Source organism: Podarcis tiliguerta (assembly GCF_965153285.1).
Source record: "Podarcis tiliguerta genome assembly, chromosome: 17".
Taxonomy (NCBI): domain Eukaryota; kingdom Metazoa; phylum Chordata; class Lepidosauria; order Squamata; family Lacertidae; genus Podarcis; species Podarcis tiliguerta.
In genome coordinates this window covers 38,973,964-39,001,858 of record NC_139550.1, presented here as the reverse complement: position 1 = coordinate 39,001,858, position 27,895 = coordinate 38,973,964, and the positions used below count along the sequence as shown (strand labels likewise).

The 27,895-nt window shown below is 46.7% G+C and overlaps 3 protein-coding genes across 4 annotated transcripts in view; 2 read left to right on the top strand and 1 right to left on the bottom strand.

The window, feature by feature from the left end:
* SHFL (shiftless antiviral inhibitor of ribosomal frameshifting) overlaps positions 1–27,895 on the bottom strand; it is a 320,289-nt gene that overhangs the window by 163,494 nt on the left and 128,900 nt on the right. The gene's annotated exons all lie outside the window — the stretch shown is intronic.
* Positions 1–27,895, top strand: part of LOC310668132 (intercellular adhesion molecule 2-like) — a 200,882-nt gene that overhangs the window by 47,001 nt on the left and 125,986 nt on the right. The gene's annotated exons all lie outside the window — the stretch shown is intronic.
* On the top strand, positions 120–26,085 carry ICAM5 (intercellular adhesion molecule 5). 2 transcript variants are annotated; one of them, XM_083421014.1, is made up of 12 exons: positions 120–258; positions 625–705; positions 7,016–7,288; positions 9,064–9,381; positions 12,741–13,019; positions 16,872–17,114; positions 18,232–18,474; positions 18,843–19,085; positions 20,088–20,327; positions 21,103–21,345; positions 22,444–22,707; positions 24,389–26,085. In XM_083421014.1, the coding sequence occupies exons 2-12, from the start codon at positions 627–629 to the stop codon at positions 24,604–24,606; spliced, it is 2,643 nt and encodes an 880-aa protein (XP_083277140.1). In that variant the 5' UTR covers positions 120–258; positions 625–626; the 3' UTR covers positions 24,607–26,085. The 2 variants fall into 2 exon arrangements, with proteins under 2 accessions (XP_083277140.1, XP_083277141.1); XM_083421015.1 differs by lacking the exons at positions 120–258; positions 9,064–9,381 and having other exon boundaries at positions 267–705.

The following is a 27,895-nucleotide window of genomic DNA, read 5'->3' as shown; positions in this document are numbered from 1 at the left end:
TGTTGCTGCCATGGCTTTTTAAGAGGGAGGTGCTGACCCAAGAAGGCTCAAGACCTTCCATGTGAGACCGGCAGTCAGGCAGCTCCCCCTGCTGGAAGAGCAAGAGGTTTGTGCAAACAAGTTCTCTGACTCCTCCACCAAGATCTCAAGCACCTCATCTCCTTCTCCCTCTCCGGCTCTTTCTCTTCCTCTGTGCCGTTCACAACCCGCACCTGGAAGACTACTAAACTGCAGGTGGGCTTCTGCCCATTTTTCCAGGTGACCCATTTGTGCTTGTGGCAATCCGAGCGGGGGTCCTGCATTTCCCCGCCCCACCTCCATCTGTGGCATCCATCACGCTGCCCACAAGGGGAAATGGGATGCAGGAATGGGTGGACCATTCTGCTGATGCTCTGGGGCCGGCTCTCTTCCTGAGGAGTTGAGGCGGGTGGGAAGAGAAACACGCAGCCTCTGGCCCCCGAGAAGAGCAGGTCTCCAGCTTCTGCTGCTTTCTGTGCCGCCTCTGCTGCTTCCTCTTCCTTAGATACCAAGTTAGCAACGCTAAACCAATCCAGAGCCCCCCCCCCGCCTTCTCCCCCCTCCGCTCTCTAGGCTTCTCTCTCCAGCTCAGCTTTGCTTTCTCAGCCATGAAGACCCAGAAACTCGGACATCTCTTGCTCGGCTGCTGCTTCCTCCTCCTGCTGCTGCTGCTTCTGGGGCTGGCAGGTAAGGTCTCAGCCGATGCGCTCCTTTCCTCCAGTCGATGGCGATGGGCTTCTCGGGGAGCTGGTAACAAAGCAAGGGGGCTTGGAGGGGAGGCTCGCCTTTCCTCGCCACTAACGGAATCTGCTGAGATGGATGCAGCTGGATGGATTCGCCTGGGCTGTGCGAGGCTAGAAACAAGGAGGTCATTCTCCAACCGGGTGTGTGTCTGTCTGTGGGTGGGTGTGTGTGTGTAGGCGCGCGCGCAATTGCTGGGGACTTTACAGGCATCTCTGTCTAGATTTCTTACAGGGACTCGGCACGTGCCTGTGACCAGACAGCTTGCGGGTCGTCCCCCCCTTTGTAAACCATCCTCTAATGCTGCATCCTGCATCCCCCCCCCCGGCTTTCATTGGGAAACGATAAGACTCCTTCTTCTTGGCTTATAGTATAAAGTGAACCAGTGAGGAAAGCTTTTGTTTCAAGCTCTTTCAACCGATGGTTTAAGCACAGCATGTATTTAACAAAATTTATATTGCTGCTTGATTGTAAGAAAACCTCCCGCTGTTTAAGAAAATTGTGTTTGTGTGTTCCCAGAGGTGCTTTGGGTTCTCTTCCAGGGGATGTCCGGGTAAAGTGTCCACTGGGATCATAGTCTGCCCCGAGGTTTTATCTCTGGCTTTTAGAATGGAGTTCTGAAGTTTAATTCTCACTCCACGGAGGATGGTTGTGGTGAGAGATACTCTGCATATGGTCAGGGCCAAAAAATTAATAATTCTTATTTCCCATACCACAGCATCAAAAACAAAGAAGTCTCAATTCAAGTGTTGGCGGAGTTGAAAGACAGGGTTCTGAAAGGGAGGGGCTGGAAGTCATGATTGTGGAGTTCTGGCTCCCTTGCCCTGTCCTGTAGACTCAGGGACCCTTGCAACAATTTACTTCCCTCTTGTTGCATTCACACAACTAGAAGCAAAGGAGAACAGCAGGACTCCTCTCCCTTTGGCAGAAAATGTTGACAGATGGCAGCTTTTCCACGATTAAAGGTGTAGAAACCCTCTCCTTCTGCACACAGGTGCTGCTTGTGGGCGTCCCCTTGGGGCACCTGGTTGGCCGCTGGAGAACAGGATGCTTTGGCTTGATCCAGCCTCAGGGCTCTTCTTATGCATCTGGTCATTGTATATACACACACATACATCACACACTGCTGTGCATCTCTTTGACACAACTATACATAACTGAACAGAATGCATATGTCTTCCTCCCTGCTCTCTGCTGCCATGCTTGTGTCAAAGTTTAGCTTGAAAGCACCTCTGGACAGAGACGTATCTAAATTATTGCTCTGTGTCTGTTACTGTTGTTGCTATTTTTTACCCGCCCTTCACCCTAAGGTCCCTGGGCATATTACATCAATTTAAAATGTGGTTTAAAACTCTTTTAAAATTTACAATTAAAAATTAGAATCACCCAAAATAAGATGGGCCTGAAAGCATCAAAGGCATTCACTGAAAACTGTAGACTCCACTGACTACCAGTCTGTTTCCGGGCACATTCCAAACTGTCCTGCTTACGACCTAAAAAGCCCTCTATGGCTGAGGTCCAAGCTATCTGAAAGACCCTCTTCCCTCATACGAACCTGCCTGGGCCCTGAGCTCTTTGTGGGAAGCCCCCTCACAGGCACACTTGGTGGGGGGGAGAGCCTTCTCAGTGGTGGCTGCTCCTGGGCAATTTTGGAACTCCTTGGCTAGGGAGGCCAGAATGGTTTCCTCCTTCTTGTCCTTCTGGCAGGAGGTGAAGACCTTTTGGTAACTGACTGCTTTTAATGAAAGGGCTGGTGCTATGCTGTTTTTATTGTAATTATTTGTATGTTTGAATAGTGTGTGTGTATGTGTGTTCTATCAGTGTTTAACTGTTCTTTAATTATTGTTTTTTCTATGTTTTTAGCAGTTCTTATTTTTGTCCATGAGCCTTAAGTCCCATTAACGGAAAAGGCGGGAAATGGATGGATGGATGGAATTCCTTCCTAACCCCCCAGCATGTCTTCTTAGATACTTCTGCTCCTTTTGCTCCACCCGTGGAACCCCTCACGCCTCCACCAGAAAACCCCTTCCTTTCACCAACTCTCCCTGCCACTCCTCATCTTCTGCAGCTCTGGTGACCCTGAGTTAGATGTTGGAGGAGCAGCCTCTTGACCCCAGATTCTCAGCAGCCACTTCATGTCACAGGGTGCAGAGCTGGGCCATTTCAAGCTGGTCTTCCTTCCACACAATTATGAATGCTGCAGATCTCCTTTGTATCTGCTCATCACTTTCCTTAACTTATGGACTCTCTTGTTCAGGGATGGAGAAACATCCCCCCCCACCCCCCCCACCCCCGTGGAGGGCATAATTCCCTTCTGAAAGCGGGGGGCAATCTATCGGGGGCCACATAGCAGTGTAGGGGGGATGGAGCAGAAGTGGGTGCTCTCTCCCTCCTGCTGCCACTTTCCACAGGATAACCTGATCTTTAATGCTGAATTGGAACAAACAGCAATTTGATTTTTCAAGGAATTGTTTTCAGCAGTAAAGAGTGGGCTTAGCACCCAGACACCGGGCTTTAAAGCATGAACTTGTGCCTAGAAACATGTCACAAAAGGAAGTCTGGATGAGCCTTCAGTGATAAAGAGTGGGTTTTCCTGGGTGGAAGCAGCAGGGAAAGTGATGTGTCAATGAGTCCAGTGTTTACAAACATGCATGTATTGGGGGGGGGGGAGTGCATTAAATTGAATCATAGTATTATAGAATATGTTGGTGAAAATATCATATAAAAACATTATAGTAGGAGGAATTGCTAGCAGCACTGTATACATTAGTCAAAACTGCATAGAAAAATGTGTTTATTAGGAGAAATTCACACTAAAATGCTGAAGAATTTTCATGAGGATTTTAAAACCATCACAAATTGCTGCAGAAATGTGACAAACAAAATTTAAAATTGGAAAACTGAGAGAACCAAAATCGGCAGATCTTTCCATTCCTGGATTTACAGCGAGCCTGAGAAATCTCTATGTGGGACAAGAAGCTACAGTTAGAACTGGATATGGAACAACTGATTGGTTCAAAATTGGGAAAGGAGTACAACAAGGCTGTATATTGTCTCCCTGCTTATTTAACTTATATGCAGAATTCATCATGCGAAAGGCTGGGCTGGATGAATCCCAAGCCAGAATTAAGATTGCCGGAAGAAATATCAACAACTTCAGATATGCAGATGACACAACCTTGATGGCAGAAAGTGAGGAGGAATTAAAGAACCTTTTAATGAGGGTGAAAGAGGAGAGCGCAAAATATGGTCTGAAGCTCAACATCAAAAAACCCGAAGATCATGGCCACTGGGCCCATCACCTTCTGGCAAATAGAAGGGGAAGAAATCGAGGCAGTGAGAGATTTTACTTTCTTGGGCTCCATGATCACTGCAGATGGTGACAGCAGTCTCAAAATTAAAAGATGCCTGCTTCTTGGGAGAAAAGCAATGACAAACCTAGACAGCATATTAAAAAGCAGAGACATCACCTTGTCAACAAAGGTCCATATAGTAAAAGCTATGGTTTTCCCAGTAGTGATGTATGGAAGTGAGAGCTGGACCATAAAGAAGGCTGATCGTCAATTGATGCTTTTGAATTATGGTGCTGGAGGAGACTCTTGAGAGTCCCATGGACTGCAAGAAGATCAAATGCATCCATTCTTAAGGAAATCAGCCCTGAGTGCTCACTGGAAGGACAGATCGTGAAGCTGAGGCTCCAATACTTTGGCCACCTCATGAGAAGAGAAGACTCCCTGGAAAAGACCCTGATGTTGGGAAAGATGGAGGGCACAAGGAGAAGGGGACAACAGAGGGTGAGATGGTTGGATAGTGTTCTCGAAGCTACCAGCATGAGTTTGACCAAACTGCGGGAGGCAGTGGAAGACAGGAGTTCCTGGCATGCTCTGGTCCATGGAGTCACGAAGAGTCAGACACGACTAAACAACAACAAAGGGATGGAGAATTCAATTAAGTTTGCATTTAAAGGTGAATCTGCATAATTTTCACTTTCTGAAACAATGCACAAACTGAACACAGCCATCCTTCAAAATCCACACCTCTCAGAATTTTGCAGTGCTGTTCTCCAGCTGAGTAATCTATACTAGGGCAAACACTAGGGCAAAGTGTGCATAAAGATGTATATATTAGTGGAAATAATGTATGAAAATGCATTGTAATTGGAACAATTGCTTTGCAAAACTGTGTTTATGAGATAAAATTTCATACAAAGCTGTGTATATTAAGAGAAACTAATTGATGAATTGTCATGGGGACTTTAAACAAAATACTTTGCAAGCTGATGTGGAATGAGGAGAACTGAATTTAGGACTGGAAAGATGAGACACCCACAACAACAAATTAAACTGAGTGTGAAGCACAGGACCAGGGGTCAGAAAAGGGATTATTATTATTAATAATACTTGACCCATCTGGCTAGGTTGCCCCAGCCACTCTGGGTAGCTTCCAACACATATAAAAACATATTAAAGCATCAAACATTAAAAACTTCCTGATACAGGGCTGCCTTCAGATGTCTTCTAAAAGTCAGATAGTTGTTTATTTCCCTGACATCAGACGGGAGGGCGTTCCACAGGGCGGGCGCCACTACTGAGAAGGCCCTCTGCCTGGTTCCCTGTAACCTCACTTCTCACAGGGAGGGAACCGCCAGAAGATCCTTAGAGCTGGACTTTAGTGTCAGGGCTGAACGATGGGGGTGGAGACGCTCCTTCAGGTATACTGGACCAAGGCCATTTAGGACTTTAAAGGTCAGCACCAACACTTTGAATTGTGCTCCGAAACGTACTGAGAGCCAATGTAGGTCTTTCAGGACTGGTATTAATATGGTCATGGCAGCCGCTCCCAGTCAGTGGATTCCAGTGGAACACAGCAAATTCTGCAGTGTTCAATAGTTATACATAGTACAGTGGTACCTCGAGTTAAGAACTTAATTTGTTCTGGAGGTCCGTTCTTAACCTGAAACTGTTCTTAACCTGAGGTACTACTTTAGCTAATGGGGCCTCCCGCTGCCACCACTGCACGATTTCTGTTCTCATCCTGAAGCAAAGTTCTTAACCCGAGGTACTATTTCTGGGTTAGCGGAGTCTGTAACCTGAAGTGTCTGTAACCTGAAGCATCTGTAACCCGAGGTACCACTCATAGAATCATAGAATCATAGAGTTGGAAGAGACCCCAAGGGCCATCGAGTCCAACCGCCTGCCAAGCAGGAAACACCATCAGAGCACTCCTGACATATGGTTGTCAAGCCTCTGCTTAAAGACCTCCAAAGAAGGAGACTCCACCACACTCCTTGGCAGCAAATTCCACTGTCGAACAGCTCTTACTGTCAGGAAGTTCTTCTGTACAAGCAAAATTTAGTATGAGCAAAGGAAAGCTTCCTAAGAGTTTCAACTTTCACTTAAGAAATACAAAAGTCCAGTCAAGTGCTGTGGAACTTTCTGTCCATAGTCTACTTTTAAGACCACATTCTGCCTTCGGTAACATGCTGAAGAGCAGACCCATGCAGAGCAGTGGCAGCCAGGTACACTAACGCCCTCCAACTTTTCTCTGATTAAAATAAGGACACCCTATTCCATAACAACAACAACTACAACTTTATTATTTATATCCCATCTATCTTACTGGGTTTCCCCAGCCACTCTGGACAGCTTCCAACATATATAAACACATAATAAAACATTAAACATTAAAAAAACCTTCCCCATACAGGGCTGCATTCAGATGTATAGTTACTTATCTGCTTGACTTGGGGATCGCATAACTCCTTACCCTTGGATGAAAATAGGGAAGTCCTAAGGAAAAGCAGGAGATTTTGGAATCAAATCAGAAACCGGAGTGACTTCTGTAAATCGGGGACTGTCTCTGGAAAATAGGGACACTTGGAGGGTCTGTACACTTACTCCGGCCTCAGACCAGCTGGAGGAGCATGAGGGGCCTGCCAGACTTACACTGTCATGCCAAAAATGCCCTGCACCTCCCAGTTGACTTGGGACTCCCACCCTGGGCCTCAGACAAGCTCTGCATGGGCCTGCTGGGGAGTGCAAGTTGGGTAGGGCTGCCACATCTTGGAGAGCAAAACAGAGGACAGTCCGAGCCCTGGCTCGGGTGGGCAATGGCTGTGGCAGGTAGAGCAGCCCAAGCCCCAAATGCAAGGAATATTAGATCCTCTCTGTTTTAGGACCCTGTCAATCTCTGTGTGACCTTCTTCTTTTTTGCCAACTCCCTGACAAAACACTTATGAGCATGTGCACTATTTCAGGAGCTGAACAGCACACTTTTGATGTGACCATTTGGCCGAAAAACCCTGTGGTGGTGCATGGTGGGTCTCTCTGGCTGAACTGCAGTGCCAGCTGTCAGGAAGCAGATGCCAGGGGAAGCTTGGAGACATCTCTGATCAAGGAGAAGAGAGACAACGGGACCGGCTGGGCAGCCTTCCAGCTTGTGAACATCACGGAGTGGGTGCCCACTGCAGAGTGCTCCTTCAGCTGCTACGGAAAGAACAGATCTGTGCATGCAAGCATCACGGTGTATCGTAAGTAGCTATGAAGCAAAGGCTATTTAAAAAAACAAACAAAATGTGGTGTTTGCATCTTTTTCCTTTTCTCTAGGGAACTTGTAGTGGCTTGCTCCTATGCAGTCTCTGATCTAGGCAAATACAAAATCCAAGCCAGTTTGGCCTCAGAGACTGAACAAGATGAACGGCGTCAGGCCAAGCTAGTTTCCTTCCCAAGGGAGGATGGCATTGCAGTGGATGCCCCACAGCTTAAGATCCCTTCCTTTCTCAAATCCCAGCATGAGCAGCACCATTTGAAAGTTCTGAGGTCTATCGCCTCTTAGGAGCAAGGAGAGGGGCTCAAATGCAAATTTCTTAATAGGCGTGAATATGCTTGCCTTTGACTCCAAAGGAGTTTTCTTGGGATCTGGTGGATGATCTCCTGATCGCTGTGGTGGCCCTTTGTTGTATGCATCATAAAAAATAGGACAAAGAGGGACAGAGATTTGCATAAAATTTGCATAAATGCATACATTTAAAAAGAATGACCGGAGCTTAAATAGAAATTTAATGCAGCTCACATCATGGAGAGTCTGTGGATAGTGGGCCAGTTCAGTCTCCTGTCTGTTGAGAGGCAACTTCCAGGTGCCTTCTGCTCTCCCTCCTTAGGCTGCTTCATCTTTAAGCTGGCCTTGGACTAGGCAGCCAGGCAAGCAGAGGACCTTCCCAATAATATTTGAAAGTCTTAATTAACGGACTGTCCCCTGTAAAGTAGGGTGTTTGACCACCCTAGACTCTCCACCCTGACTGCCTGAATGGGCCTCATGCAGAGGGTCAGCAGGGATGGATCCTGGTGACATAGTAGTGGAAGGTTAAGGATGGCATGTCAGGCGGCAGAACCTGGCTATGTCTAGGGGTTAAGGAGGAGCCTGAGGGTCATGGGAATGGCAAATAGCAAATATCATCAAGTAAAGCAGAAAACAGCCTACCTCTCCTTTGTTTCTGTCCCTTCACCTTGAGTTCTTACTCTTCCTGGAGATTCTGCTGTCTATGGAGCAGTCATCCTGATTTGTTGCACAAAGATATTAGCTATTTACTGAGCACTCATTTTGATTTATTTATGGGTAGGTTATGTACAATTGTGCATTGAACAATTACCCCCTTTTTCTCATGCATTTCCCTATTGTGCCAAAAGCTCTGCAGCCCCCCAGTGTGGTTAATTAACACTCAATTGCTCTGCGCAGGGAACTCTGGGAATTGTAGCTCTTGGAGGGGGAGAGGGGTCATCTAATAATCCCAGAATTCTTGGGGGGGGGGTTTATGAGTGTTTAAAGTAGCATCATAATGCTTTAAATGTATTGTGTGGATGTGGCCTACTTGTGGGATTTCAACAGCAGCAGCTGCCATTCATGTGTAATCCCTGTTGTGGAGGTGGAGGGTGATTAGCAAAACCAATCCTCCTGGCAGACTGGGAATATCCCCTCACTCACCCAAGTTTAGGACATTTCACACCTTCCCTAAGCAAAGATTCTTTTTCTTTGAGAGAAATGTGACTCATGTAAATGTAAACAAGCTTTAATAATAAACTGAGAGAAAACTGTAACAAAACAACACAATGAGAGAAACTAAATACAACATGAGGCAAGTCTGAGGCAAGAAGCAAGGGGAGGCCGACGGTCCCTCTGAAGGGAGCCCCCCTGGGAGGGAGGGGCTCATCCCGCCGCCCACCACAAACCAAGCCTTCCACTGCTCAGATGAAGCCCCAGTGTTTTTCTTACCATCCCATCCCAATGTGCTTCCACATATCATTCCAGAGATTCCAGAGCAGGTAGTGTTGGATCCATTGCCAATGATGGAGGTGGGTAAGGAATATAACTTGACATGCCGGGTTTTCAGCGTTGCCCCCGTCCAGAACCTCACTGTGACCCTGCATAAAGGGAAGGAGGAGCTGTATGTCAAGACCTTTGAGGACCACAGGGACAATGAAGCCAGTGATGTTGTGGTGACTCACACCATAGCTGCTCGGCAGGACGACCACGGGGAGGAAGTCACCTGCCATGCAGCCCTGGACCTGAGGCCGGAAGGGCCCTTCTTGGAGAAGGCGGCCTTCATCAAGGTCCTAAAGGTCTTTGGTGAGTTGCAAGCTTTTTATCGTTTGTATACTATTTCTTCTCCTCTTAAGAATGAAAATTAATTTTGGAATTTTCACTGAAAATTAATGACTTGAATTACTGTAAAATGAGAAAGAAAATAGCTCAGAATTTGAAGAATGAACTGGCAGAAGCTGTGTGTTTTTTACAAGAGACTGTCACACATTAAGCACACACACACTTCTATATTAGTGTATTTAAAATTTGTGTGTCCAGCATCATGAGGACATGAGAATATAAGAAGTTGCCTTAGGCAGAGTCCAGTCATTGGTCCATCTGCCTCAGTGCTGTTGTCTTCCCTATATCCTGGTATGCACATGAGCAGTCAGCCAGCGCCAAACCTGGCTTACTGGGAATGAGCCAGTGTGCTGCTGGTGCTGGGTGTTCAAACTATGCCTGCCCTCCTCCCTCTTTGCTGCACTGAGAGGAAACACACCAGAGCATTGGCTTAGCGTAACATGGGAACCAGCTTTCCTGGTTTCTCTCCCTCTTAAAAAGCCATGTGAATAAACGATGCAAGACCAAATCAGAGGTCGGAGAGGCGCGGTGAGGTCAATTGCAAGGCAGCAGAACTGGGGGAAAGAAAGTAGAGGAGAGAGAGAAACAGGCAGAGGAAGGTGCAAACACGTTGCCAGTGCAAGGGGGGGGGTATTTCCTCCATGCCTCTGTCGCCAGCTCTGTCACCAGGGCAACTGGCTGGCTGCTACGTAAGCTTGCTGACTTGCACTCCTTGTTGGGCTGGAAAGCGTGTCTTCAGCTGGCTGAGTGGTGGCAAGCAGCTGGTCCCAACACAGAACCACCCTTGTTCGTTATGCAGTTGGGATTCCTTTTGCTTTCACTTATTAGTACTGTTATAGATTTGAGGGAACCCCCCTAAACCCTAGAAATTAATAATCGTAGGATTTTGATAGCGTATTGAAGGGAAGTTTGGAGGCCAGTGGAAAAACAGGCTAAGCTTCCTTTCCAAGCTAGGGATAGAGGCATTAACATGACAAAAGGTGTTGATGGCCTATCTAAGAGGAATATTGGGACTGGGCAGATAGAGTTTGCCATGGTGACAGGATGTGTGTTTGAGGTGGCAGAGGAATAGATAGTCTTTTGAGCAAGGTGTGCTGGGAAGAAGAAAGGGGGAGATCCATCTTGGGCAGGCTAGCTGAAGGCAGGCTGAGAGAGATGCCTTGCACTCCAGTGCTGCTCTGCTGTGGGGGACAAGCCCCTCTTAAGAGGACCATGCTGTAAGAACTGGACTCCCTCCACACAGACTGAAGGTGTAAATATGTGAATGAATAATATTTCTTAAAACTACAACAGTCTCCTCCGCATCTTCAGTTCTCCAAAGGAGCACAAGTCCTGGGGGAGCACCTGGAGCCCACCTGGAGTCTTGCGATTGCTCAGCAGAGAGTCGGGAAGGTGCCCAACTTCTGAAACAGTACCTTGAAATGAAACAGAAGGAATCAATAGCCCCCAATTATCCAGGGGCTCTTTCCCCCATTTTTGTCTAGTTTCCCAGCCTTTCATGAACCTCTTTGATCATATTAGCAAGTAAATATTTCAGGAAACTTCAGGGCACTTGATGCAGTCCAACCAGTTTACATAAAGCTATTTTCTGATGCTGAAAGTGGCCACAAGAAGCTGGACCACTTCAGAATGCCTGCTCCCTTCCTTGGGTCCTACAGCTTTTCAGTCACTTCCTCTGCGCGAATACAATTAGTTACAGGGTGCTGGATTTGAGAGGCTCTTGATGTGAGCCAGTTTAGCAAGGACCTCATTCTCAGAACAAAAAACATAGCTTGTATTTTTTTCCCCTGAGTAACTACCAATTTCCAGTTCTGTTTTCAGGAAAGGCATTCTACTGCCGGTGGGCATGCAGGAAATATGCAGTTATTATAATCCTGTTAGTGGGAGTCTATTAATAACTCTGTGACAAAGACACTGCCTGTTCCCCTCAATCTTTCTTTCTTTTTTGGTCTCTGAGCTTGGTGCTTTAATGAAGCTGCGAGGGATGTTTGACTCACAGCCTTTGTTCAAGTACCCTGAGACAAGCTGCCCCCAACCTCACCTGAGCAAATGGAACATTCTGCAAATGCGTTAGGAGGCTTCAGTGATGAAAGGGGGAAATGCAGGCAGCTTTTCTTTGAGTCGTTAGCAGTTCACAAACACACAGAAGACATGGTAAATTGGTAAACATCATTTATTTGCTAGGTTTATTTTTCACTTTTCTAAAGAGCTCAAGGCAGTTTTAAGAAATAAATATGCCATGTAATTAAAAACACACCAGATTCTTACAAAAATATCATTTGGGAAGAACAGCTAAAGCAGCAGTAAGAGCAAACCATGAATGACTGCATTATTTTCTTAATTTTAAAGCATCCACAAGCTGCTCCAATTCTAGATGCACATAGTTATACATGATGGGTTGACCAGAACACATTCTATCCCAGACAGACCTATTCTTCATGCTTACTTATTTTCAACTGGCAGATGATTTTGCAGTTCCCACGGTTCCCATTACCATTCAAGTTTTCCTAGTTATTCATTTCTCATTTAGAGGAGGCAGCAAAAAAGACTTTCTGGATCGGGACCCTTGAGGTCTAAACAAACCAGGTGTCATGATAAATATGTGGTTGGCTGTGTTCCCAAAAAGGAGCTGTCCAGGCCTCTCTGCTTCACTTTCAGACCCCCCCCCCAGGCCACACCCTTTAGCACCTCCACATCGAACCCTTCTCGTGCCTTTTGGTCTTGCTGGAACTTGCACTGTGATGACGTCTTTTGCTTGCCTCACAGGAGGATGGAAAGATGTGGGTGTAGAAGCCTTGGACTTCTGTGTGGCTGGAAATGCAGCCTCTTGCATTGTTCCATGCATTGGTCTGCCCACTTTTGCCTCTGGCTTCGCCCACTGCTGGCATGATGTGGGCCCAGGAACATAAGGAATATGTCCCATGGGATAAAAAGGCTTCCTTGCTCCTGATTTAGAAAAAACGGACCTTGTTTTTTGTTTGGCAGACAATGATATGAAATGAAGCTGGGAAACGTGGAAGATTCATGGCATTGTAAATTGGAGGTGAAGGCATGTGAAAGCTGGTTTTGGTGGACACCACACATTTAACCACCCCGTCTAGTTTCCCCCTAAGGGCAACTTCATTTTAGAGCAGCTTTATGGCCACAGACTTCTCAGATAATGGCTGGCATTTGACATTTTGACGTACCGGTAGCTTCCAGTTGGCACTAGACAGCCAGAGAGCTCAAAACAAACACTCCCGCTCACCAGCATCTAGCTGGAAACCAGAGGGAGCATTTTTGAGTGCTTATACAAATAACAATCTTCTTCATGGTAACTGCAGGTTTCCCTGAGCCTTCCTTGAAGATCCTTCCATCTCAGACTCTTGTGAATGATTCTGTGACCATTATATGCAATTCTTCTGATACTCAGCCACCCGGCATTTCTCTTCAAATCAAAATTGCTTCCGGAAGGACCCTGGTGTCTGGCAACCAGCTCTCTCTGCAGTCCACCCTTATAGCTGAGAAGGAAGATAATGAGAGGGAATTCATATGTGAAGCAGAATGGGGGATTGGTGGTGAGACCATCCTTAAGCAGACGTCTGCCAATCTTACTGTCTTCTGTGAGTAGAGAACTTCCCTTCCAATAATGTTTGGCTTTGCTCTTTTTACGGTAAAAACATAATACAGCGGTGCCTCGCAAGACGAAATTAATCCTTTCCCCGAGTCTCTTTGTCTAGCGGTTTTTTCGTCTTGCGAAGCAACCCTATTAGCGGATTAGCGCTATTAGCGGTTTAGCGGCTATTAGCGGCTATTAAAGGCTTAAGGGATTATCGGATTAGCTGCTAAAAAGGCTGTTAGCGGCTATTAAAGGCTTAAGGGATTAGCTGATTAGCTGCTAAAAGGCTATTAGCAGCTTAGCGCCTTAGAAAAAGGGGGTGGGGAGCAAAAAAAACCTCAAGAATCGCAAGACATTTTCATCTTGCGAAGCAAGCCCATAGAGAAATTTGTCCTGCGAAGCACCTCTGAAAACGGAAAACCCTTTCGTCTAGCGGGTTTTCTGTCTTGCGAGGCATTCGTCTTGTGGGGCACCACTGTATATATACTGTATATGAGATGCAGCAGCAGATCCATACAGCTGTGTCTTCCAAGCAGCAATGCTCTGTTTTCAAACTGCAAGGTCAGAGGTCACATGTGTGAATGCCTGCCCCACATCTCCAGAAAACTTGAACAGGAGGCATAAGGGGTCTATGAGGTGGGAGACGTAGGGGTAGAGATCCACCTGGTGAGCTAGAGAAAAACGGGGTTGCACCTTTCTCCATATTTGCTGAATATGGAGGAAAGCAGGGCTTGAACAGCTTTCTACCTCCACAACCAGAAGAACCAGGCCTTTGTACTCCTTCCCAAACTTGCCTAGCCTGAGGCATTTTGCCACCTCTGGCACCTGCCCTGTGTCACCTGAAAAGTGAATCCCACAGCATCTTCTGTGATACCACAGGTGGCCTTATGACAGCCCTTTCCTATTGTTTTCTGCTTCACTGCTGCCACTTGAATGGCTTATGCAGCCAGACCTCAGAAACAGATTGGGACGGTGTACACACCCACCCACAAAGAATCCGGGAACCACAGTTTACCCCTCACAGAGCTACAATTCCCAGCATTCTTCATAAACTCCAGTTCCTTTAGGGGGAGGGAGATATGCTTTAAATGAATGGGGTGTACACAGCCACAGTTTGCTGAGGCAATGTATGTGGTGCACTTAAGTGGGCACTTAAACATAGGTCTTTTGGGGGGTGGAAAATGTGTGTAATGTGTGTTAAATGTACTGTGTACATCCAGCAAGCATGCTGGCTTATCCCTGCAATTGAGGGTGCCAGCACTGCATGGCATGTGCAACTAACGTCAGCACCCTGTGCAATGTGCTCATGCCATGTGTGCACACTGTGCAACACACTGACGTCAGTCACACATGCTGCATGGTGTGCATGCATGAGGTGTGCACAAGCCACCACAGAATTTTGAGGGGGCTGTCCCCTCCTTGAAAATTTGGGGGGCCCTCAGTCCCCCGCAAGATGGCACCCCTGGTATGCAGCCAGGTCATACCTTTCCCCAGTGATACTGTTCTTCTTTTGCCCCCTTGCCACAACTGCAAGCTGCTTGGATGCCAGCCTAACTGCTCTTTCAGCAGGTGCCAGGACACTCTGACACTTGCAGACTCCTGCAAAAACAGAAATCCAGCGAGGCCTATCACACTCCCACTGCTACTGCCGCTTCACATGCAGTGATAATAAGACACAGAATTTAACAGCCAGAAGGAGAAAAGGAGACAGACTTAACACATTTGCAGTTTCCCGCCTGTCAGGAAGAGCCAATAAAATGTGATTATATGCCATAGTGGCTGTGTCAAGGACTCCTGGGACTGGGTCTGGTGATGGGGGGGTGGGCATGGCACCAGTCCTGGCTTCTGTCACAGAAGCAGAGAAAGGGAGTTGACTTGGATGGTATTGGAAGCAAGGTCTTCATTTTGGATCTTGGAATCTGTTGGTTGGCCAGGTGTGCAGGCCTAGGTGGGTACAAAAATCATGCCTCTCCTCTCTGGCTCAGAGTGGGAAGAGCCTGGCTGCTTGTCTTTGCGCTCCCCAGGCCGCTCCTCCAGTAGGCTCACATGTAATGGGGGTGTAATATGTGGTATCAGAAAGTTGTCATTGTGTTTAAAAATTGTAGTCTGTTGTATTTAAAACCACAACAGCTCCCCCTTTATCGACCAGTTTGATAACTATTGATAACTGTGATAGATCCCTTAAAGCTATTCTTTGTGCCCTTGACATATTATTGAAAATTCTAACTGATTGGTCCTCTATTCAAGAAATCTGCAAAACTGTGTTTTGGAAAGTCTGAATGGCGGGATCCAGTAAAGATAGTATAAAATGTGACAGGTCAAAAATGACTCACAATGTGGGGAGACTCATCGCCAAAATATGCTTTAGGTTTCGTTACACGTATAAGTTTATGCAGACCAACCTGCGTCTGAAAAGAGTTATATTGTGGAGAGGGGGCAAAGGATAAGCCCAGATTCAATACTTCAGTTTCTATAGCCATAAGTGGCCTAGAGGACAAATTAATTACTGCTACCTGTGGTACGTCCTCAATGAGCGGGAGTGAAAATTTGAACTGAGGTGTAGTTGCTTCCTTCTTAAAAGCTCTGGTATTAAGTCTGGTATTAGGTCTACACATAGCTCTCAAGGATGAGTTGCCTCCACCAGCATTATGTTGAACCCCAAGTCCCTCATCTCCTGACATAAGGCTGGCTCTGATGTGTCCTAATCAGAATTCAAAGATGAAGCATCATACCGAGTGATTTTCTTGAAATTTGTAGTTCCCTTATTAAACCACCAGTACACCTGCTTGTTGTTGTAATTGTGTTGATCTCTTAAGAATTTTGACTTTTTAAATTCATTAATCTGCTCTGACTACTGTTTGATATTGATATCAAGTTCTTTCATCTTTGTTGCAAGAGTATCGGCCTCTTGTTCCTGCTTTAATGAGTCTTAGAGTGTCTTGATACATCCCTCCAACTTTTCTTTCTCATTTACCGCAGCTACTATAATGAGTAACATTAGGTCAAACAAGCATTTGTTAAGAATTAATGACCGCTCCCTACAAAATGCTTCATCGTCCTTAAGAGGGTTGGTGCCTTTTGTAAGCGTCAGCCTCGAAGAATGTGTTCTACTTTTAAATATTCATTAAGCCAAGCTGCATGTAAATGCATTCTCAACTGTTTTCTGTGCGTATTAATACGTTAAGACCAGTCATTGGTCATATTGTCATATCCCAAATTCAAAGAAGTTAGTTTAGATGTTATTTTCTCTCTCTATCCTTATCTGTAAATGCAAACAGATGAACTCTCGCCATAATCCCCACAGAGTATAACAATACAGTGGTGGTGATTCAATGAATACTGAATCTGACACAAGATAATATCACCAAGGCAACTATCTGTAAACAAACAATAAAGACCCATAAAATGGCAAAAGTAGTTTCTTTCCAAAATAGGTTTTATCTTGAACAATTGCAAATGCAATAACAAAGAGTCCACTTGTGAGGCGGCTTGTGACAATAAAATTCTGAAGCCAGAGTCAGCCCAGGATTTTTTGATATCTGAAGCCGAAAACATAACAGGCGAGGCCGGCTCAGCCACAAGGCAGAGTGGGGCAACTACCTTGGGTTGCTCCCCCTTTTATGACAACCAGCTGCCTAAGGCAGTCACCCGATCTGCCTCATGCAAGGCCCAGCTTTTCTTAAAACATTCTCACATACACTTGCCTGTACCAATGAGGCTTAAGTAACCATCTGCCCAACACCACCCAAATGTTCCAGACCAACATTCTCCAACATTAAACCTCCCCCCCCCTTTATTTCTTACCCAAAGAGAGAAGAGCCTCAACCAATGTGTGTGTTCCCTCTGCACATTGCAGATGTGCCGGAAATGGATGAGTCCGCTTGTCCCAGCAACCATACGTGGGTAGAGGGGACACACCAAACGCTCCACTGCCTGGCTGAGGGGAACCCCAAGCCAACTGTGGTTTGCTCCAAAGAAGGTGTGGCTCACAACATGGAAAAAGAGGAACGGGTTAACCGGACCCAAACCGGCGTCTATAACTGCACTGCCACTAATGAGCTCGGCTCCATCACCAGAACAGTCACCATCTACGTGGAATGTAAGTGAAATTTCTGTGTTATGATCTATGTGAGGCAAGCAAGAATGGGGTCCAAGCTAGCCACCCGGGGACAATGGCTCTGAATTTAGCATCACGTATGTCAGGTGGAACAGCCTACTGGGTCTTGATCTCAAGCAGGAGCTCACAATGTGGCAGCACCTTGGAGACCCTCAGTGAGCAACCTGCTCAAACGAAAGCTCAAGCTTGGCAGAAGCCTTGTGCACGCCCTTGGCTCCAGCCCCTCCTGCCCAAGGAGCCTGGCTTCTGAAGTGGCAGCTAGCTTGCCTGCCAGTGAGTGCTTCTCTGCTTCTTGCCTTGCTTGTTCCCTTGACCACTGGGCAGGAGCTATGGAGTGGGAGGTAGTTGGCTGCTCAGACTTCGGACGGACGGACGGACCATCTACTACTGGGGGGGGGGGGGGCTTTTCAGCCCTAGGGTTACATCCCATTCTAGGCAAGCCAGTGCTGGATGAGACCAGAAGCAAAAGTGTACTGAATGGTGAACACCATTTTTACCTTTGTCTAGTATGCCGGTTTCCATGCACATTCTCATGCCCCTCTCAGTCCTCCACCCAAGCAAGCAAGAAGCATGAGCAGGGCTCAAGTATACTCTGGGTTGGGGGGGGGAGTATACATTTTGGCCAGGCTAAATACTCCAGGAAGTTGGCCTGGGGAGAAGAGAAAGAGAGCTGGGTGGAGAGGCCTGCAGGGCTGCATTTGTCCCCTGGCCCTGGTCTCTTAAAGTCCTGGTCCAGGATCTGCAGGTCCAAAGCTGCCAAGGAGTGTGGTGGAGTCTCCTTCTTTGGAGGTCTTTAAGCAGAGGCTTGACAACCATATGTCAGGAGTGCTCTGATGGTGTTTCCTGCTTGGCAGGGGGTTGGACTCGATGGCCCTTGTGGTCTCTACCAACTCTATGATTCTATGACTCGGGTTCTTCAGCTGGCAGTGTGGTAGACACAGACTTGATCAACTCATCCTCCTCCCTGGCCTTGTCTGTCACCTGAGGCCACATCCTTAATTATAAGACCATGGGGTCATTTGGGCTGCTTTTTGGTGTAAGACAAGCTATTCCTGCCCAGCTTTCAGTAGATGTATTGTCCATCTTCTCTCTGTTGCAGACGGGCCTCAGCTGAGTGAGTCTGACTGCCCAAGTAACCAAACTTGGGTTGAAGGCAGCCAACTGGATTTCATTTGCCAAGCTCATGGGGTCCCAGTTCCAGATGTTTCCTGCATGAAAGATGGTAAAGTGTACAATTCCAACAAATTGCAGAACATCACACAAAGCCATGCTGGTGTTTATCACTGCAACGCTACCAATACACATGGATCAAGCAGCAAGATGGTCACAAGCAGAGTTGAGTGTAAGTGTAACTTGCACCTCGCATGCATGATGTGTGCAGCTGATGATGAAGAATCCAAGCAGAAGCAGCAACTAGGCATGTGCAGATGATCCATACTTTAATCCCACAGGTTTTAACAGAATGTAAGAGTAGACAACTGACCATAAAATTTGTCTAGCTTTATAGTGGCAAAAGGTGACCAAGTTCCCACCAGAAACGTAAGAAGTATAGAGGGTATATTTTTTGCTCTGTTGAGGCCCATATGTCTTCAGCGGGAATTGTCAAGCAGTTCCTCTGGCTGCCGCAACTGGGAGCCACTAGCAGGGATGTGTTATCCTACCACAATTACCACTGTAAAATCAGATTCTATTTTTCTCCCTGTCTTCTAGATGGGCCTGAGATGAATGATTTGAGTTGCCCCCATAGCTGGATCTGGACATCAGGGACAGAGCAAATGTTCACCTGCTCTGCTGGGGGAGAGCCAGAGCCAACCATTGAGTGCATTAAGGATGGTGTGACGTACAGCCCTGGGCATCTCCAGAGTGTCACCAGAGACTATGCCGGCACCTACCTCTGCACAGCCACAAATGTGCATGGCTCCAGCACCAGAGCTGTGAGCATTCAAGTGGAGTGTAAGTGAGCCCTGACCTTCTGTCAAATGGGGAGGCCATGCTGGTAGGTTTTTGAGTGGCTGCTTTCAGGACCCAGCCAAACAAAGTTGCATTGTTCTGTGTGTGTTTTTTTCACGAGTGCTTCTTGTTTTAGCTGATTTCTGGCTCTTGGTGCAAGCAGCTTCTGACTGCTGTTTTAATGCCTTTGTCCTTCTTCCATTTGGCTTCTTTTTGCCCTCACAGTCCTCACTGACCCACAGAGTGGCTTAGTCCTGTTGTTAATGGCATACCTGACATGAGGAGATTGTGGGCTCTTTGGAACAAAGTTCTACTAAATGACAGTGTGGCAAAATGAAGCTGAGGGCTGCGAAAGAAGACAGAGGAAGGGAAATGCCAACAAGAAGCAGCAAAAGCCACCAAAGGCTGACTAGCAGTAGGAAAAAACACAAATGCTTAGAAATGGGAGAATTTGGGCGTGAGTGGGTGTGTAATTTATTTTATTGCTTTGAATATAATTTCTTTAAAGTGAATATTGAAATTGAAGCCTGTTCATCAGAACAGCCCTAACTCTTTTTTCAGCTGGCTTATGATTTGTTCCTACCATTGTTCCTCTTTAAAGATCAAGCCTAAAACTGTGGAGTAGCAATAGGCAGGGGGTTTGTGGCCTCCTGGGGCAAAGGGTTGAGGCACACTGGCAAGGCAGAGGCCTGTTTTGGTTTCAGCTCCATTACAAAGAGGCATGGCATGGAGGGGAGATCCTCAGGCCAGGGTGCCAAAGGCAGCCCGCTCTATGTGGCTCTTGGGAAATCTCCCCTGACCACACCTCCAGCAGCTTGGCTTCACCATCTGTTCTGAATTTGCCTCCTTAATGGGTGGGTGTTTCTTATGCAACATGTTTATAGCTTTTGCCCCACCTGGTGGTTTTTCAAGTTCACTAACTCCAGAAAGAACTGCTTCCACAGCTGCCACAAAAATCTGTCTAGGAATTCTTGCAAAATGTCACTGTCTCTCTTAACATTTCAGATAAACCAGAAATGGATGAATCTAGCTGTCCAAGTAGCTGGATCTTGGTGGAGGGGGTGCTGCCCTCCTTTATCTGTAAAGCTGAGGGGATTCCGCCTCCAGAGGTTACATGCACCAAAGATGGCATGACATACTACCTTAGCCAAGGACAAGGGATCCCACTCTACAATGGAACCTTCTGGTGCAATGCCACAAACCGGCTTGGGACAGTGGCTAAGGCAGTTGTGGTTACAGTGGAAAGTGAGTGTTGGTTGTGGTCTCTGGAGAAGCAACACATCAAGCCAGTCACCCCCTCACCCTCACCTGGCATGAGAACTGGCCCTAGTCCTTGGTTAAGCTGGGTGGCATCCTGTTCCACTAGGAGTCTATACTTCCCTCCTGCCACCTACTTCAGGTGGGTTGAGCTTCCCTTTTTGCCAGGTGAGGAGGAAGAAGAATACTGTAGTCTGGGAGGTTTCCCAGGTTTTGAGCCGCTTTGAGGGGAATTTGTTTGCTTGCATATGTGTTATACAGTATATTTCAACCTTCTGTATCCAAATCTCTCTGTTCCTAAGCGATACACTTTAGCTTTGACCCTAAGCCAAGCATCCAAGAGTGGCATCTAAAATGTCTGGTGCAGAAATCCTTACCAGAAAAAAATTCTCCTTGTAGCCATTGGCGTGCTCTGGTCCAGGGGGTCACAAAGTCGGACAAGACTAAGCAACTAAACACCAACATGGTAGCCAATGTGGTGCCCTCCAGTTTCTAACTACAACTCCCATCGTCCTTCACGATTGGCCATGGTTTCAGGGGCTGATGGGATCTGTAATCCATGATATCTGGAGGTCGCCAACTGAAATGGCAACAAAGCAAAATCTGTTTTGAAACCAAGCCCCCTCATTGCAGAGCATTAATTTAGGCATTGTTTGGTGGATAATGTAGCCTTCTGTGACATAGTTTGGTGGCAGCTGTGTACATACAGAGGCTCACCCTGCTTATGTCAAGAGGAGTTTCTTGTTATATCAATGTGTTTCAGCCAAACCTAAAATGGATGAGTCCAGCTGCCCAAGCAACCAGACCTGGCTTGAGGGGACTTTGCATTCGCTGGCCTGTGAAGCCAATGGGACTCCCACCCCGCTGGTCATTTGTGCCAAGGAGGGAGGCATTGAGGAGTTCTACAGAGAACGGAATGTCAGCAGGAATGACTCTGGCATCTACCAATGCAAGGCCACCAATGGCCACGGAACTGAGAGATGGTTGGTGAATGTGCAAGTGGAATGTGAGTAGGTGAAGGAATTTGTTTCACTAAATTTTTTTAAATGTGAACATACCTAGTTCACACTTTCTGCAACAGTACACAAAGTGAAACACAGCTATCCTACAAAAGACACACGTATCCAAATTTTGTGATGCAGTTCTCCAATCAATTCTCCAATTATACAAAGATGTGGAAACTAGGCATAAAAATGCATATATTAATGAAGATAACATATGAATGCATTTATTAGAGAACACTGCTTTGCAAATATGTGCATATGAAGCCAAGTAGCATACAGTCATGTGTACGAGGATAAAATTGCACTAAATTGCTGAAGAATTTTCATGAGGACTTAAAAAATGCAAATTGATGCAGAAATGTGGAGCTCAGCTTAAGATAAGACTGGAAAAAGTAGAAACTGAGAGAAGCAAAAATTGAAAGGTGAGTCATCAGTCTAAACCAAGGCTGGACCAAAGTCCTGGCCCAGTTTCCCAAAAATATTACAGTGGTACATCAGGATGCGAACAGGATCCATTCCGGAGCCCCGTTCGCAATCAGAAGCAAACATAACTAGCAACGGCACATCTGTGCACACGCACGTTGCTTTTCACCACTTCTGCACATATGCGTGATGTCATTTTGAGCGTCTGCGCATGCACGAGCGGCAAAACCCGGAAGTAACACGCTCCGTTACTTCCGGGTTGCTGTGAAGCGCAACTCGAACGCGCTCAACATGAAGCATATTCAACCCAAGGTATGACTGTATTCAATTTTCCAAGTGTCCAATTTTCTGTTGCTTTCTTTGGTGGGTGGTATTTCTCCAAAATTTTCAGAAGGCATTGCTGCTGGAGCACCACACTGCAATGCAACATTGCATTCCAGGTGGACTAAACCACAAGTTATTCATTTCCCCTCCCTCTGAGTTTTCCACTGATACCTCTCCAGGCTGGGAAAGTGCTTCAGATGGAAAAGTTAGGGTGTTCAATTGAGTTACACCTGGTAACTCTTCAACTGAGCTTGCTAGCAGCACCCAAATATCACAGTGATGAAGAGCAAAGAAAGGTAGCCTCTTCTTGGGTTTGCTGGCTGACCTTAAGCCTCCTTCTCTTCTGTTTCCAGACAGGCCTGTTATCTCCATTCTGGCTGTCAGTGGTACCTTACCCATCAGAAGGGGAGAAAACTTTACCATCACCTGCCAGGCGGATGGGTCTCCAGCTGTCAGCTACTCCTGGAAGGTGCCTCAGGCCTCCAACCTCAACTACGGTGGCAACAACAGCACAGTGACTGTTGCCAGCGCAGATGGACAGAACAGTGGTGTGTATGAGTGCACAGCCAGCAACAAGCATGGGCAGCAGCACAGCCAGGTGGAGATCAAGGTGGAAGGTGAGGCCACATAGCAGAAAGGATTTGAAATACGTGCCCTTTTGGTTGCATCTTGAGTGCTAGAAGTCAGAGCTAGACAATCCACCCCAACTGAGTGCTGGCAAAGGAGCAGGTCAGTCAAGACTATGTGAGCAGCAGGTGCAAGTGCTTAACAGGTGTGTGTCCTGGAAGCTTAAATCTATGCCAGGGGAAGAAAACTAGGCTGTCAGTATTTTACAGCAGGCATAGAAATGCATACTGGAAATTTAGGATTGCACTATTAAAGTGGATTAAAACACAACAAATACACTTTTAAAAAGTGATGGATGGCAGCTAACAGATTGAAGATGAACCCCAACAAGACAGAGGGTGGGCAGGTGTGGGGGACTCCCTGGTCCTGAATGGAGTAACTGTGCCCCTAAAGGACCAGGTGCGCAGCCTGGGAGTCATTCTGGACTCAGCTGTCCATAGATGCGCAGGTTAATTCTCTGTCCAGGGCAGCTCCATTTGGTATGCAGGATGAGACCCTACCTGCCTGTGCACTGTCTCACCAGGGTGGTACATGCCCTGGTTATCTGCCACTTGGACTACTGCAATGTGGTCTACGTGGAGCTATTTTTGAAACTACAACTAATCCAGAATGCGGCAGCTAGACTAGTAACTGGGAGCAGCCACTGGGACCATATCACACTGAAAGACCTACACTGGTTCCCAGTACATTTATGAGCACAATTCAAAGGCCCTAAATGGCCTTGTATACCTGAAGGAGTGTTTCCACCACCATCGTTAAGCCCAGGCACTGGGATGCAGCACTTCTGGCAGTTCCCTCACAGAGGTGAAACTACAGGGAACCAGGCAGAAGGCCTTCTTGGTAGTGGTGCCCACCCTGTGGAACACCCTCCCATCAGATGTCAAGGAGATGAATAACTATTTAACCTTTAGAATACATCTGAAGGCAGCCCTGTATAGGGAAGCTTTTTAAGGTTTCATGTTTTATTATGTTTTTATATATGTTGGAAGCTGCCCAGAGTGGCCGGGGCAGCACAGTCCGATAAGCGGGATACAAACAATAAATTATTATTATTATTAAAGCAAGCAAGCAAGCAAACAAACAAACAAACTCTTTGTGGTTAGAAAAGTGATGGGAAAATGCACTGAAAAGTGTGGGGAGAGCAAGTGATAGATGAGTATACACACCATGCAAGCAAATCTGGATGGATGTTCATTGTTATGTAACCTTCCCAGAAACAAATCAGAATGAATGCTCAGCAAAGACCAGACATCACCTAACCTCTGTGTAAGCTTTGTGCAGAGCAAATCAGAATGAATGCTCAACAGGTTGTATGGAGAAGCCTACAATGTTACAGTGGGGGTACAATCTCCTGCCTCGCTGCTTAGAAAAATGAAATGCAGTCACCAGAAGCTGAAAATATGGGAGAGGAATGCAGGGTGGTGAAGAGTGGGAGTTCATTTTATCCTTTTTCTTTCTGTTTTTCTGTTCAAAATCACAGGCACCCCCAGCTGTTTTTCCACTTGCAGGAGAAAAGATACCGACAGCCATTCTTCCCACCCTGCCTGCAAGTTGAAAAACAGCAGGAGGGAAGGCTGAGTGAGTGGGGAAACACCTGGAGGAGAAAACTTTCCTTTTGTAAGGCAACACACTGAATGCGCTGTTAAGAATACTCTGCTTCCTCCTTTGCAGATCATTGGCTTTACATTATTGCTGTCATAGCAATTGCTGCTGCCACCATGTTGGTCCTGGGAGGAATGGCTGGAGTCATTTACTACCTCAAATCCACAGCCTGTAAAAAAGGAGAGTACAATGTCCGTGATGCAGAGAATTCCACCGAAGCTACTTGCCTAAACCGTGAGAGGACCTGTGATGGTGACATCTATGGTATACAGCTCACCAGAACCTGAACAAGTCTCTGGACAGGTACCTCAGGCCTTGCCTGCTGAGACACAGCCAGAGAGGGATCGGTAAAAGACACCTTTCCTGTACAACCACCAGACTTCTATCACCATCTCTGTCTCTGAAGGAAGGGGTCATACACTGGATTATACAGTGCTCTGCTTCACTGTGGAGCTGCTGAACAGCCCATTGAGAGAGACACCATTGAGGGTTGTCAGGGTGGAGAGCCAGTTTTTGTGCCCCATGGTTAGGGTGCCAGCCAGACATTTTGCATGGCACTCTCCTACATGGGTTTATCCATCTTCCTCCTCCCAGATTCTCTGTTGCTCCTGCTGCTGGAAATATGGAACTGCATTGTCTCTTCAAAATGGTCAATGGTCACTGCCATTCTGATTTGTAGTCTGTTTATACCTGTTAGCCATACTTCAAATGATTTAAGCATCATTCTGCTTCACTCTGGGAGGTTGCAGTTGACTGGGACCTTGCTAAATGGGAAATGGCAGCTTTGGATCACACATTCTTGCATACGGAGCAGGACTTCATCATTTCTACGACAAGATGAAGAGCGCCATTTTTTAAAAAAAGAAAGAAAGAAACATACAGTGGTGCCTCGGGTTAAGTACTTAATTCGTTCCGGAGGTCTGTTCTTAAGCTGAAACTGTTCTTAACCTGAAGCACCACTTTAACTAATGGGGGCCTCCTGCTGCTGCCGCACCACCGCCACACGATTTCTGTTCTCATCCTGAAGCAAAGTTCTTAGCCCGAGGCACTATTTCTGGATTAGTGGAGTCTGTAACCTGAAGCATATGTAACCTGAAGCATATGTAACCCGAGGTACCACTGTACTCTGAAGGTGAGGAACCTGAAAGGACATTGAACAAATGCACTTATAAATCATTGGTTACCCAGAGACTGAGTCAAGCTAGATTAAAATACCATGAAAATGTGCTTAATCTGGATTAACATTGTTCCATTGTATCGTAACCATCATGCTATTTTAATTATACTAAAGTAAAATCCATTATTTTCTGAAAAACAATATGAGGAAATCCAGCCGAATCAAATGATTCCCATTTAAATCCATGCCTTTCATTAAGATAGTTTAATTGATCGGCATATGTAGATTCAAAAGCTGAACCTTTCCCCACCCACTGGACCTAAGTATGATGAAATATAATAAAATCATAGCATTGTAGAGTTGGAAGGGACCCTGAGGGTCAGGGTGTAAGAGATGCTTAGAGCTGAGTTTCTGTTGAGAAATCTGCCTAGAAGTTTGAAAAGGAGGAGACCTTCCTCAGGGTGCTTCCATTTAAAGATCAAACTATGCATGATGGCAGGTCTCATGGCTATTGGGTTGCTCTTGTTTTTATTTGGATTATGTATTTTGTGCTTTTATATTGTGATTTTATTCTGTGAACCGCCCTGAGACCTCCAGGGATAGGGCAGTATACAAATTTAATAAATAAATAAATGCTTTTTTAGTCACACATCTGTTATACTTACTGCCTCCCTGCTTGCGCAGTCAGGTGCCTTTCCCAATGGTAACATACATACATACATACATACATTCTACTCCGCCCATTTGGCTGGGTTTTCCCAGCTGCTCTGGGTGGCTTTCAACAAAACATTAAAAACAGAATAAAGCTTCAAACATTAAAAGCTTCCCTAAAGATGTCTTCTAAAAGTCGGATAGTTGTTTATTTCCTTCCACAGGGTGGGCGCCACTACCGAGAAAGCCCTCTGCCTGGTTCCCTGTAACCTCACTTCTCACAGTGAGGGAACCGCCAGAAGGCCCTCAGTGCTGGACCTCAGTGTCCGGGTTGAATGATGGGGGTGGAGACACTCCTTCAGGTATACTGGACCAAGGCCATTTAGGACTTTAAAGGTCAGCGCCAACACTTTGAATTGTGCTCCGAAACGTACTGGGAGCCAATGTAGGTCTTTCAGGACTGGTGTTATATGGTCTTGGCAGCCGCTCCCAGTCACCAGTCTGGCTGCCTCATTCTGCATTAGTTGCAGTTTCCGGGGCACTTTCAAAGGTAGCCCCCCATAGAGCACATTGCAGTGGTCCAAGCAGGAGATAACTAGAGCCTGTACCACTCTGCCGAGACAGTCTGTGGGCAGGTAGGGTCTCAGCCTGTGTACCAGATGGAGCTGGTAGACAGCTGCCCTGGACACAGAATTGACCTGCGCCTCCATGGACAGCTGTGAGCCCAAAATGACTCCCAGGCTGCACACCTGGGCCTTCAGGGGCACAGTTACCCCATTCAGACCAGGGAGTCCCCCACACCCACCCGCACCCTGTCCCGTACTTCTGTCTTGTCAGGATTCAACCTCAATCTGTTAGCCACCATCCATCCTCCAACCGCCTCCAGACACTCACACAGGACCTTCACCACCTTCACTGGTTCTGATTTTAAAGAGAGGTAGAGCTGGATATCATCTGCATATTGATGAACACCCAGCCCAAACCCCCTGATGATATCTCCCAGCAGCTTCATATAGATTATTAAAAAGCATGGGGGAGAGGACGGAACCCTGAGGCACCCCACAAGTGAGAGCCCAGGGGTCTGAACACTCATCCCCCAACACGACTTTCTGTATAACAGTGCCCCCAGCTCCCACTCCTCTAGACGGTCCAGAATGATGTTAAGGCCGCTGAGAGATCCAGCAGAACTAGGAAACAGCTCTCACCTTTGTCCCTAACCCGTCGGAGATCATCGACCAGCACGACCAAAGTGGTTTCAGTCCCATGATGAGGCCTGAATCCCAATTGGAAGGGATCCAAATGGTCCGCATCCTCCAGGTGTGCGTGGAGTTGTTCAGCAACCACCCACTCAGTCACCTTGCCCAAGACTGGGCAATAGTTGGCCATATTGGCCAGGCCCAAAGATTTTTTTAAAGAAGTGGTTTAATGACTGCCTCTTTCAGCAGGGCTGGGAAGACTCCCTCACAGAGGGAAGCATTCACCACTATGCAGAGCCCATCACCCAGTCCTTCCCGGCTTACTTTTATGAGCCAGGATGGGCAAGGATCAAGGAGACAGGTGGTTGGTTTCACTTGTCCAAGAAGCCTGTTCACATCCTCGATGGTAACAGATTGGAATTGATCCCATGCAACTAGACAAGACAAGACTCTTGCACTCTCCTGCCCTGGCCCTGCTCCCACGGTGGAGTCTACCTCTCTCCGAATCTGAGCAACTTTGTCTGCAAAAAACTTTGCAAAATCATTGCAGGAGATCTGGGGGGCCTTATAAGGCCCCGATGGCGCAGGTGGTTCTGTTAAATTGCAAACCAC